The sequence below is a fragment of the Mycteria americana genome, chromosome 19, assembly GCF_035582795.1.
Source record: "Mycteria americana isolate JAX WOST 10 ecotype Jacksonville Zoo and Gardens chromosome 19, USCA_MyAme_1.0, whole genome shotgun sequence".
Taxonomy (NCBI): domain Eukaryota; kingdom Metazoa; phylum Chordata; class Aves; order Ciconiiformes; family Ciconiidae; genus Mycteria; species Mycteria americana.
The window spans coordinates 5,847,094-5,860,448 of NC_134383.1; the positions used below are offsets into that span (position 1 = coordinate 5,847,094).

Genomic DNA, 13,355 nt, shown 5'->3' on the forward strand with positions numbered 1-13,355 from the left:
CTAGCTCCACCCCATTAGCCGGCAATCTGCGCCGAGGAAGAGCGCAAGGACGGCAGGGGAACGGCGGCGGGGGGCAAAAACCTCCGTCCCACGCCGGGGCCAGCGTCCCAAGGGCAGGAGGTCGGCTCAAAGCATTTCCTCGCGCTGTCTCTCTCCGCTGACGGATGGTGCGGGCGGGCGGGCGAACACGGGGGACGTCTTTGGCCTCGGTGCCCTGCCCCGTGCGAGCTCAGCGAGCGGAGCAGATGTTGCAAGGGAAGGAAGGGAGCAAATGGCGATGCCGGGAAAAAGAAAGGAACAAATGCGGGGGGAAATCGGCTCCAACGCCATCAGAAGCCCCCCAGCAACGTGCTGGCAGCAGGAAAAGCAGCCACGCTCAGCCTCGCGGCAGAGACACGCTTCCTCCCTCTGCTCGTTCCCATCGCCCGCCTGCTGGGCTTTGAGCATCTCCACCACCTCTCCAGGCATCCTTCCCACCCCTCATCACGATGTCCCGTCCCTCCGGGGACGGAGGTGCCCCCTTTGTGCGCCCGCAGCCCCAAGAGTGGTGGGAGACCGAGCCGCGCTAGCAGGGCTCGGGCAAATAAATATTTCGGTGCTATTCCCCCACACCCAGCCCTGCCCTCGGCTCGGCAGAGCTGGGCCACATGTGAGGCAGCCCAGCCGGGCTCTCTCCTCCCCGAAAACAACTGCGGCAGCTTATGCAAAGCACATCATGGGAGCTAAAACGAGCTGGAGCCGAGTTTTCTATAGCTGAAGCGACCCGGTGTTGACAGAATGGGGACGCGTTTCCACAGCTCAGATTTTTATAATAATACCTCGGGGGAGTCTCTGGCAAAGTTTGGCCCAAATATAATTAGTTTGCACAGCTATTAGGGGCTGATAAAAGGTTTTAATTTGTGTGGAGATCTCTCAAATCTCAGACACTCCCGTCCCTTGCTCTTCCCCACGCCAGCCGAATGAAAGGCGAGTCCCAGGCAGGGAGCGAGCTGCCGACACAAAGCCACACGTTTACCGGGGAAGGAGGGAGCCGCGCTCAGCGCTGAAGAAGAGACAGAAAATCCGGCAAGCTGACGCCGGCGGCGTATTGGGTTTTGTCCGCCTCGTCCCACCACGCTAGAGAAATAACTAACGTATCCACTTCTTCCCATCCCCACCGCTGGGGATGGAGGAAAGCCACCGGCGTGGGCGATGCTGCCAGCGGTGCAAAAATCACCACCTCCGCACAAAGCCGGCGCGCGGGATGCTCGGGCGGGCGTGGCGAGGGCGTTATCCCGGGCGATGGGAGCAAATAAAAACTTCCCCGCTGCCCTAACCCGGTCCCACCGCCGCTTCATGCACGCAGGGCTGATGAGGTTGTCACGCGACCGTCAGCTCGGGAGCGAGAAAAATCAAGCTCCAATATTCTTATTAATACCGCTCGGTACGGGGTGCCAGCTCCCTCGCGCCGGGCACGGCGGCAGCACCGATCGGGAACGTTTGTATTACCGTAGCGGCTCTCGCCCTTGTAGGAAAGGTAGCCAGCGACCGACGGGACGAGCCGAAGGATAAAACACGGGGGTGCGGGCAGAGCTGCCTGCTTTTGCCCCCCAGCAGGGCAGCAACCGGCAGCACCGCGGCTCCACGAGAGCAACTGGCCCACCCGCTTCCCCAGGCTGAGATAAGGAGCCGAGCACGTTCTGCCGCTGGCAAGGAGGGAAAGCGTGACATTGCAAAGCTACGTTTAGGGAATACGCTGAAGCAGAGAGGGGTCTTTTTCCTCCTTTTCTTAAGGGAAAGATATTGCCTCATTTGTAGCTGGTAGGGGTCTTGTTATTTTTGTACCAAGATGCGTATTTTAAAGGCAGCTACGCCAAATATGCAAACAAATCAGCTCAGAGAGTTCATTCCCACCATGCGGGGAATCAAAAATATTACTTTTATATATATATACACGTACAAGTACATCATCTCCCATCGCTTCGAAAAGGCAGGAGGAACCAGGGCACATCAGCGGAAGGGAAATGCTAAAAGGGGCCACCCACGACCAAGCGCTTCGCACGTGGCACGCTAACCCCGGAGCCCGTGGTGCAATGCTGCCGGATCCTGGCTCCCGCTGGGCCAGATCCTGCTCCCATGGGAGCCCATGGGGAAGCTGCGGGCACTCAAGGGGCTAAATATTGACCCCGCTCCTGGCAGCATCCCGTTGCTGCTCACAGCACACGTCCACGTGCTTTGCAAGCAACCCCTGGCCGTGCCAGCTTCTCCTTCACCACCACCGTGCACAAAACTAGCGTCCACCTCAAAGTTCTGCTTCTCCAAGAGCACTGCAACCTATTTATTTGCACCCCACACAGTGCAAACGGAGCCGGGCCGCCGGTGACCCTTTTCCCAACCGATCTGTCCGGCACGCGCTGATTAAGAGCGCATCAAAACCGGTGGCAGATTTACAGGTTAACAATGATTTAGTGGAGTGCACCGCAGCCAAATTAATGCCAGCTATAATGTAGTTTACCTCATTAAACAATGCACACCAAGATCCTGTCTGTTGTAAAACAATTGGTCTCTGAAGCCTAGTGTTCATCTTCCAGGGTTGCTAGGAGATAATAAATGGGTAATATTCCGGCGATAATGGTAATGGAGTCATGGCTCAGAGCTAATATTATGGCAAAGCAGTAATTATTTCAACAGTAAACAAGGGGACGGTTGAGCTGCCGACAGGATTGGAGCCGGTTGAAATGCTTCAGTTAATTTAGCTGGAGCCCAGGCCTCCAACCGCCTCTGGGAAGGAGGACGAGGTGCTCGGCCACCGAATGAGTCCGACGAGCCTCCGTGAGACACTTGGCCACCACGAGACCGGAGGGACGCACGCAACGAGGTGAGGTGGGACGTCACGTACGGCACAGTGGCCAATCCAACCCAACGCTGCAGCTCGGGGCTGGCTCTGTGCTCCATCATACGGCCACAGGAGGAGGACTCGCGTCCCTTCTTTGAGACACCACTTGCGCTGGCTCACGCAACATCTCCCCCAGTCCTTCTTCCTCAAGAGGGGCTCAAACCCCTCGTTTCTGCAAGGCACTACAAGCTTTGGTTGGCTCTTTGGTACGTGTTCAGCCTCTCACAAACTCTCCCTGCTACCTAAACACTAGGAGAGGTGAGAGGGGTGCTTGGCCTCCTCCAAAACCACCTGAACCCTCAACAGGAGACAAGAGACAGTGCAGAAACACGAGGCCCAGGATGAACACAGAAGCAGCCTTACGCAAACCATCTGCTCACTCCGAGAGAGACTTCCCTGTTAAAAGGACCACCAGAGAGCACGACTCCTTGTCTGAAGTTAATTAGGTGACTTGAGGCAGGGTTAAAGGGAGCAACGCTGCGGGACGCTGAGCCGATCGCTGCGAGGGACAAGGCAGCACAGAAGCAGGCGGAGATTTTCCCACCCAAGTGGATCCCCCTTCTCTCGGAGCCTCCCGGCCAGGCTCCAGATATCCAACCTACAAATACGCCCTGCCTCCTGTCCAGAAAGGATCCTGGAAAGATGAAGGACAGCAAGAGATGTGCTTAATGGACAAACCTCTGAGAAGGGAGGATGTGTCCCCTGCCCAGGGACAAGCAACTCTTCAAGCTGGATTTTTTTTGCAGTCGCTTGTCCTCTTGTTTTAAGCCCCACCAAGAGCCAGAGAGAATCAATATATCCAAATATACCGGACTTCTCCCAGAGTCCCTTCGCTGGTTTGCTGCTGATGTATAGACAGATGATCTCATGAGACCTCTGCCACGTTAGGCCACCGTGTCTCATCTATCTTAAGTGCATATCCGAGCTGTGATTACTACTGCGTCTGAGAGCCTCACATCTTGAATGTATTCATCCTCCCATCGGTCCTGCGAGACAAGGGACTGCTATCGTACCTCTTCCAGGGAGGACGCGGAGGGCCACGGAGGTTGAACGGACTGATTGCCGAGGATATCCGGGCCACGGCAACGTCGGGACCCCGCGAGCGTCGCCCCGTCTCGTGCCTCTGCCTTGCGAAGCACCCAGGCGGCACCTACCCCACAAATCACAGCTCGGACTCAGCTCAGGACTCTGGCTCCGCAGAGGATCTAGCTTTCAGTGCCGAGCCTAATCCTGAGATTAATGAGGGATTCCCGCTATAAAGACCTCTCGATCAGACCTCCTACAAGTAAATACACCATCAAGCCAAACCGTAATGTTTTCCTACCCTGGCAGCTGCTGTCTTAAGCCTTACACCAGAATTCATCATGCTACAGCAATAATCAAAAAGCAATTAGACAAAACCATGGCAGGAAAGTCCATCAAGGGTCGTTAAGGATGACGACTTGGATGCGGCCTCTGGCTCAGGACGGCCGCGCGTGGCAGACCGGTGCCGGCCAGGCAGATGTGCCAGCGAAGGTATCCGCCTGCACACACCTAGTTTTTACACCATTTCCTCGTGTCCCTGGCCCCGTCACAGCAGGATAACCGCGCTTGCCGTCTAACCACAGAGCCCTCGCTATCATCACCGCTAAGCCATGCCTGCTTCTCCCGGACAGAGGCTGCCGAGCTCTCGTCCCTCCTGGGAGAGCCCTCACTGCAATTTCTCAGCACTTTTCCCAAGCTTAGTGGGCGGCATGACGAGTCTCGTGTCTGCAGCACGGATAAATACCCCCCCGGTTAGCTCAACGCAGCACTGCTCGCTCTGCGAGCGAGCAGCTCCGCGCGCTTCGGCGTCACCCTGTGCTCGGCAGCTCGGGACGCCGCACTTTTTCCCAGCCAAGAAATTCCAGCCTTCGTCCGCCGAGGGATGACAACCAGCCTGACAACGTGGCAATCGCCATGACAACATCAGAGTTACCCCCCAAAAAATAAATAAAGAGCCCAGTAACTATGGAAACACCCGAGTGACCAAAACCAGACTATTAACTAGAAGACCTCTCCGCAGTTTACAGATGGCATCGGCACCGCGAGGCTGGGGACCATAATACATCGACAGCCTTCGAAACAGAGATGCTTGGCACCTATGGGTGCAAACACGAACGTGCATGGGCACACACAACGCTGCCTTTCAGACCCCAGCGCCCAAGTCCCCTACGTCTCCTCGGGAAAGATGCTGCTGCCTTCGTGCTGGATGTTATATCCTGACCATGGTTATCTTCATCCTTCTCTCCCTCTTTGGCCTCCTCCCTGCTGAGGACACCTCTCTCGACTGCCGTCCTAATGGTCTTGGCACCGCAGGGGTGCCAAGGGGGGATGGAGCCGCCCCATCGCATGCCAGAGCCTGGCTTCCAGGTCTGGTTTTGGTGAGCTGCGTTTTCAAGCCCCGGTGCCTGGCGTTCCCAGCCCAGGGCAGAGCCCCGGTGCGGTTAAGCCTCCTCCGCCGAGGGAGGACTACACCAGCTCCCCTTTTTTTTTTTTTTTCCCCACCTCAACTTGTTCAGCTGCATTAACAGGAGTTGCCGTGGGTTAGTACAGCATTACTGGGAGAAGAAATAAAAAAGGACAGAGAGAGGTGAGGCAGAAGGACAGAAGATAGGCTGTAACACGTCTTGGCTGGACTGGCCACAGGTTCACAAAACCCTTCTCCAGAGCCAGCATCCTGCTTTTGCCCGCGGCAGGAGGATGAGGATGGGCACAGGCAGGGCCAGCTACCGCGCAAGGCTCTGAGCGGGGATGGAGGCACCGACAGAGCCCGTGCTCGTGTGCTTCACAAGCAGAAAACTCTTGCTCAGGGTCACTCAGCTCTTGAGTTATACAGCAAAAATGCTCTCCTCCTCCCGCCTGCGAGGAACTCTTCCAGCCCCCAAACCAAACAGAGCCTCAAAAACAGGCTTAATGGCTCCCACAATGTGGCAACAACTGCAGACACGAAAATTCAGCAGAGCTTACCAGACCAAGCTGCTAAACGCAGATTGCACTGGACCAGAGCAATGCATGGGAGAGAAAACAGCCGAGCGGCCAAGGGAGCTGGGAGCGGCTGGAAAAGGGTCTCGAGTGAGGTCAGTCACTGCAGAACCGGGCTGCTCTTGGTGTAAAAACCTCTGGAGGACCCGACCGCACGCTCCCCCGGTGAGCAAACACTCTTATTTGCTCCATTTCCCACCAAGAGCCGCACAGTAGGCTTACAGCTGCCAAGAAAATAATACAGCCCATGAAGTGCTTTGCACAGAGGAGCACTCGCCGGCGTAAGCATGGGGACCGGCTCCTTCAGCTACCGGTCTGCCCGTGCCTGGCACAGACAGCGCTATCAAAGCCTCTCCCCAGCGGCATCGGTGAGAGCCGCTTACCCATCCGCTCTGTAAACCCTTAAATTATGCACCAGCCGTCCCTGAACCAATTCTCCCCGGTCCCTTTTCTCCACCACTCCAAGCGAGAGGGAGAAAGACGGCGAGAAGCAACAGGAGGCGGCTCGCTCGAGACTTCCCTGGGGACGAGCGGCGAGGCAGACCTACAACCAAGAGAGGGGCTGGCAGCTAGCTTTGGGTCCCCACTCGCTCCCGGCTCTCCAAATTAGAGTACACCCTACTAAGGAAAGGGTTACCGTCTCGGCATCTGCTGTAGCACCTCTGTGCACCCGCCCTGGCTCTTATTGCAGTCGCCACGCTTGCAATCCTCGTCTCTCCTATGTGCGCTGAATGCAAAACGGAGAAGCAGAGGTCCCCCTTGGTGGCTTGGCAGGCCCAGAGAGAGAGAAACAGAGGAGCTGCCTACGGAGACGGGCAGAAGTTGTCTTGGGCCACCTCTGGGCTCAGCACCCTCCGTCAGCAGGAGGCCAGACTCAAGTAAATCTCTGTGATCATTTGTTCCCTTTGAGTTTTGAAAGCAGAATGCCTAATCATGGCCAAAATCAGGTAAGAGCTGCTGCTGCAAATTACACAGCGCCACAGGTAATTTCTGATTAGCTCACTCTTCCTCTCCTGGTGCATCCTCAGTTTCCATAGCAGCTAAGTCCTAAGTAAAATGGAAACATCTGGTTCAAGCGCAGGTAAAGATTCCCCGGGGAAAGAAACCTGCTGGATGGCAGCAAACACAGAAAATCGCCCTCGCGAAAGACAGAGGCATCATAAGCCGGGAGCCTGGTTAGGAGAGGATGGATGGCGTGCGGGAGAAGGCAGCGAGGGGCACGGGAGCGGGAGAGGAGGGTCCTGGGGGAGCAGGAGGGGATGCAGGGAAAACGAGATGCATGTGAAAAACAGGCGGTGAGGAGCTCAAGCGAGACAAAAAGACGTTGTCAGGGCAGACAAGGGGAAGAGGAGGAAGAAAAAAAGGCTTCGAGGTGGGAGCACATGGACTGCCTCAACCATAAATGCTGCCTGATGGTGACAGATACAGTGACAGCTACCTCGATGCCATGGATAGATGCTCGGGGCCGGAGACGAGCACGCGGGTCTGCACCCTGCATTTCATCATTTATCCACGCACAGGCCCCGACCGAAGGCCACCGTCTCGGAGGCACGACCACCTAAGGTGGATAAGCCAACACGCGCACCAGGGCGGGGGGAACGATTTCTACAGAGGCTCCTGTCAAGGGAAGGGGCTGAGATGCCACCGACTCAGCTCGCTCTCTGCCTGGGCTACGGAGAGCGTTGGACCTGGCCCAGCAGTTTGCTACAGCGCAGACAAATAGGAAAAAAATCAATGGAGCTGCACCGAGACACCGCAGCCATCGTCAGGCAGCTGAACAGAGAGAGCAGACGCGGCACCATCCATCACTGCCGCCTCTGCGTCGTCTCCTTCAGCTGCCGGACAGCCCGGCCGGGGGGTCCCCGAGGAGAACTTGAGGCAGTTGTCTGGGACAGCAGCCCATGCTGGTAAAACCTCAGGGGAAAAATGACTGAGGTTGAACTGAAGCACTTAGATGGGATCAGAGGATCAGAGCCAGGCACTGCCCCTTGGCCGGATGCCTTGTCCCACCCCAAAGCCCCCAGATCTCACCCCCAGCTCACCGGCGAGAACCTTGCAGCCACCTGGGAATAACAGGGCAGCAAAATGCAAAGCAAATGCCAAAAAGCAGCTGGGAAATGGTTTTGAAATAATATGCTCCCGAACGGGCACGTATGGGAATTTGCTTCCCAGCAGTCACACCCACGCAGTTCTGCTCAGGTTTTGCTCACCAATTAACAAGGCCACCAATTAACGCTTCATGTGTTATCCTGCTCATTTGCACTATTTACAGTCCTCCTTTGAAGCAACGTGTGAGAATTCCCCAAAAAGTTTTCAAAATAGGGCCGGACAAGCACATTCAATCCCAACCTGGTACCTACTGCCAGTCCTCCACACGAGCAAAACCATAAGCTCCTCTCCCAGAGCACCAAGATGGATGTTTCTCCACCAGAGTCATCAACTCCTGCGTTAAGTCACATCTTTTCGGCGCACGTCACCTTCTCTTTGCAACTGAAGTGCCACGTCAACCAGCCAACCACACCTCCCCAGCCGCTCGCGAATCCCAGAATATGTCTGGTAATGTTTGGCTCTTACCTTTGGGCGAGATGTGTCTCCAGGTGATTGTTGGATCTGGCCTGCCCGTGGCTATGCAGGTGAGGCTGACGTTGCCGCCCTCGTTGATGGAGATGTCAGAAGAGATCTCGGTGATTTTCGGAGACACTGCAATGACACAAAGAGGGAAATGAAAATGCAACCGGGTCTGCTCCGACTCAAATCTCAAAATGTGAGTGAAGTCAGCTGAATTGCTTTCCTCCCTCCACCTCGACAAGCTATGCAGTAGCCCATCAGTCTCATCTGACTTGACAGGAACACACAGGGGAAAGGGGGGGCAGAGAAGACAGGGTTGAAATGGGAAGAAATTGTAGCCAGAGGGAACTCAGTCATCTTAGGGAGGCTCGAGACAGCTCCTCCTCAGCACCTCCGTGGTGTGTGAGACAGTACTTCTTCCCCACCCCGCTTCCAGGACTCATCCTGGCCTCCCAGCCACGACGAACCCTTTCCAGCAGAGCTGCATCCTACCGAGAAAACACCATCCACCCCCTTTCAACTCCCCCAAAGGCAGCAGTCGCTCCTGGAGCAACAAGAGCACCCAAAGCATGCACATGGCTTGCAGCTCTTTCTGCAGCCGTGCAGGCTCTCTGTCAACCAGAAAAACACTAAGGGGAGGTGGGCATGAAGACGACGAGTCCACGGAGGAGCCTCTAAGGTCTACCACCGTGCAAAGGACGGGAAATTTAATCGGGACGAAAGCCATCCCGCTGCATTGGCACCGCGATCACGAGCACTCAGGAGTGGGTCGGATACATGGGGCCCAGACCCACAGAGAGGACACGCATACAGGACGGGGGGTGACGAGAAGGGGGCTTGAGAAGGGGAAGGGATGAGGAGCAAGCAGGGAGCGCTCGGCCCCTGCTGCTGAGTGAGCGGAAGACGCGATGCGGCTGCCGGGGAGGGCTGGGGTTTCTACGAGCTCTACGGCAGGGCTGTACGAGAAAAACGATCGGCTGCCGTTATCAGCCTGCACCTGCAGAACATAATAAAGACCATCACCTTCCTCGGTTTATTTTTTTTCAGGCCATTCTCCAGAGTCTAGCAGCGGATTGGCACCCCACTGCGGCGCTTTGCAGGAGAGTCACAAATCACTCGCAAAGCATCCTGCTCCTTCCACCCTCCCCGGGCGAGCCCCGTTCATCGACCCGCTTGAAGCTGCAGCCCAGACCATTGCAACACCCCTGTTCCTGGCTCGGACCCCACTCCCGCGCACCCCTTCCCTGCCTCTCCCCACCTCCCACGCCTTCCCGGGGCTGCACCGAGCTGGAATGACTGCAATGGCCTTGCACGCATTGCCTCTGCTGTGCAGGTAAGTAATTTATTGATCCGTAAAGCACTCCAAGACGCTCTGGAAGGGATTATGTCATGCCAGTGCCGTGCAATAAAATAAAAAATGATGGATTTTTTGTGAACATGAGGGTGATTTAGGGTTTGTAGTTGGAAGTGTAGTTAAAGTACATTTTAAGTGGAAATCAAGGTGGGTAATGAATTATTCTCTGTTTTGAAGGGCTTCTGGGAGTTCATTTTTTTTGCTGCTCTGGGCACGACGGCTAATCTGCTAATCACGCACCGGAGGACAACTACAGATCAGACGCTCCCAGAACAGTGGGGTCTCTGGGGCAGGGCAGCGGCCGGCACGAAGACGACACCGAAAGAAATATTAATATGCATCAGTGTCATTAAGCCCAGTGTAAGGAGACAGCACATGCCTCCTGGGACCACCGGCCCGCACGGAGCTGGGAGATGCTCTGCCAATAGCCAGGTAGTCCATTGAGGAGACGCAATTAATTACAACGGCACTGCGACTGCCCCGCCGCGCTCCTGGCGAGGCTGGGACCGCGAGCCAGGAAACCCACGCGCGCTTTAAAAAGACTGAGCTTACGGTCTGGACAACAAAAATAGACCAAGGAGGTATTACCGTTGCCATTTCGGAGAGGTGGAAAGAGACAAGTGGAGGCGCAGTGAACCGCCTGCCATCGCCCGGGAAGAAGCAATAGCTTCCAGCTGTAAGTCCCGACACAACTAGAGCAGTATCTATCATCTTCAATGCGATGCTCGCTAAATCACGCAGGAACCTTTCTGATGTTTTTAACTACTGAATCTACATCAACCCGAGTCAGCTTGTTTTGCAGAGCTCACCGAGACTTCAAAAAAAAAAAAAAAAAAAAAAATCAAGTCAGACTTTGCACCGCGACTCTGGTAGCGCATACACGGATTTGCACCCGCCCAGGCGAGAGACAAAAATCTGTAATCAAATCAACTGACCAGATTCTAAAACATAATTAAAACAAATTGAACTTGGATTTCCCGAAACACGAGCGTTACATCCTCCTCCTCAGCAATACAGCAGGAGATTTAAATTTTGCTCCATCAGGCAGAGGAGGAGAGATGATTGCGTTGCTGCTTGGCCGGGCGACGGGAGACTTTGCAACTCTCTCCGACAAGCACAAAAGCAGCTCGAGCCGCTCGTGCGCTGGGGAAAAAGCCCACCATGCCCCGGCGAGCCTGGGACGTGCTCGGGGACAGGCAATTTACCGTGGCCCATCTGGGATGAGATGAGGCAGGAACGGCTGGGAAGTAAACCAGAGCGACAACGTCAGCGAAGTCGTTAGCTAACCCTTAAATTAAATGTGCAGCGGTAGGATTTAACACGACAGTTATTGTATGCTAATTAAACGTTTGAATAATTAACCACACGAACTATTTAAAATGCCTTTCTGGGGACTGAACAGGTATGTTGTAAGGCTTTTACCACACTAGGGAGGGAAACCTTAATAAATAAGTGATGCAAGTATATATTTAATATTATTTAACGGTCACCGGTGCTCCCGTTCCCTCTGCATTAAAACGCTTTCACCGTCAGTTGGCATTTCTGCAGCAATGGGGCAGAGGAGAAATTTCTTATGCTGAATGCGGGACACAGATGGAGCTGTGCCCCTGTGGGAATGAATAAATAAATAAAGCTAAATAAATGCAGGCTTCCCAGGCGGGAACCCTCTCCTTGCGGGCAGTCCTTTTGTGTTCAGCATCTCTCTTGCTCAGAAGTGATTAAACATGGCAGTGTTGGCCAAGCTGCTCCAGTTACACAGCGCAGATTTCCCCAGAGACGGGCTGGTGTTTTATCGATCCGACTTCTTTTTTTCCCTATCCTTGCCACGATGATGGGAAAGGTCTCTGGGCTGCTCTCAGCCACTGCAGCCCTCCGCAGGTGCCCAGGGCATGCCCCCAGTTTGCCTGGACTTGGTGCCCGCTCGCACACACGGAGTCCCCGAGACAGAAAGCAGCTTGCTTAAATATTTAACCAAACCATATGGCGCGTTACACGTTCGAGGGTGTTCAGTCAGGTGATATATGTCTTTACGGATCCAAGCATATGCACTTGCCTACACAGATATATTCCCTGGCGCACAGACGCCCTCCTGCCACTGGCACCGACTATATCCCCGCTACGCTTTCACCTCCAAACGCCCGTCCCGGAGCCAACACAGGTGCAAAAGCTCACGCCTCCCATGCACGTAACCCTTGGCCCTGCCATCTCCTATCATCGTTACTTCCCCATCCACCTTCCCTGCATGCAATGGCCGTACTGCTGCCCGTGCTTGCCCCTCCCCGACACCGCGTCCCTGCCGCTGTCTCCTGACGCACCCCTTGGCACAGCTGGGCTCCCTGGGCACCCCAGATTTCAGCCACACGTCGGGTGAGAGGCAAGGAGATCCCTGAGTATTAGGGGAGCGTGGATCTGGAGCAACCTCTCCACCGGAGACGGGGAAGGAGACCTCAGATGAGCCTCACCAAGTTGGGTGCCTTCAGGAGTAATTGCACTTTTTTCCCCTTAACCACCTCCTTTCTACCCAGTTTTGGGAGCCAAGCGAGTAGCGCAGAAATACACGTGTCACCTTTCCAGACCTGCAAATCCCTTCTCGTGCAGGAGCTGGGCAGAGCGGGTGCTTGCCCCAGCGCGGGACTCGCAGCCCCCAGCAGCAGCCGGGCTCTCCCGGTAAGCCTAGCAGTGCCTTGCTTCCCCCTCATAAAACATGCAAACCTCCATCTTCCAGCACGAGCAACATCTGCTCCAGATCAAAGGAAACAACAAAGAACAACTATAAAAGCGTCTCGAAGAAAGAAAAAGAGGGAGATTCAGACTTGCGTTCTGCGGGCGATCTGTGATGTGCACTGGCAGCTTCCTGAACATCAGGCTGCTGCTGCTCCCGCTTTTAATAACAGCCTCTTACCGCTGTCACCCACAGACTCACCCGTGTTTTACAGAGTGCTGCTACCATGGGTCCTGCCTCTGGGACTCGGCGAGCGAGAGCCCTGGCTGCCCCAGCCCTGCTCGCCGCCACGCTACGAGGCGGACTGAGCCCACGCTCCCATGCCAACGATGGCGGGGTCCACCAAGGCCAGCTGGGACTGGGAGCCAGGCAGGGACCCCAATATCGGGCTCCCCATGCAACTCCTCCAGGTTGCAGCCAGAGCAGCTTCCACTTCTCCGGCAGCAGGAGAAGGAACGGCGCTCCGGCTGCCGCAGCGCCAGGCACCTCCATCGTGCCTTCTCCCTCTTGTGTTCAAAACCTTTCTGCCTTTTAAGGAAGGCAGAGAGCAAATTGAGAGACCTGCGCCTTCAATTACAGGTGTACTATAATGGGCTTTTAAATCAGTTTGCGCCACTCTAACACAACCATAATTAAGAGAAAAGCAGAGAGGGCTTCATCCTGCCACCGTATCAACACAGCTCAGGCGCTGTATTGAAGTCCACGGGGTGCGCGGAAGGGCAAACGCAGCCTTACAGCCTGCTTCCAGCTACGTTGCTCAGTCACGTAGGCTCGTAGACAAAAACCTTACAATTACAGGAGCCGATCCTGCCCCGCGTTTGCGCAATCTCCCC

The 13,355-nt window shown here is 55.3% G+C and overlaps 1 protein-coding gene across 3 annotated transcripts in view; it reads right to left on the reverse strand.

The window, feature by feature from the left end:
* The window catches only part of LOC142418746 (protein CEPU-1), a 360,199-nt gene that overhangs the window by 21,401 nt on the left and 325,443 nt on the right, over positions 1–13,355 (reverse strand). For all 3 annotated transcript variants that reach the window (XM_075521053.1, XM_075521050.1, XM_075521051.1), the window contains one exon: positions 8,453–8,578. In XM_075521053.1, coding sequence (XP_075377168.1) covers positions 8,453–8,578 — 126 coding nt within the window. The remainder of the gene's footprint in view (positions 1–8,452; positions 8,579–13,355) is intronic.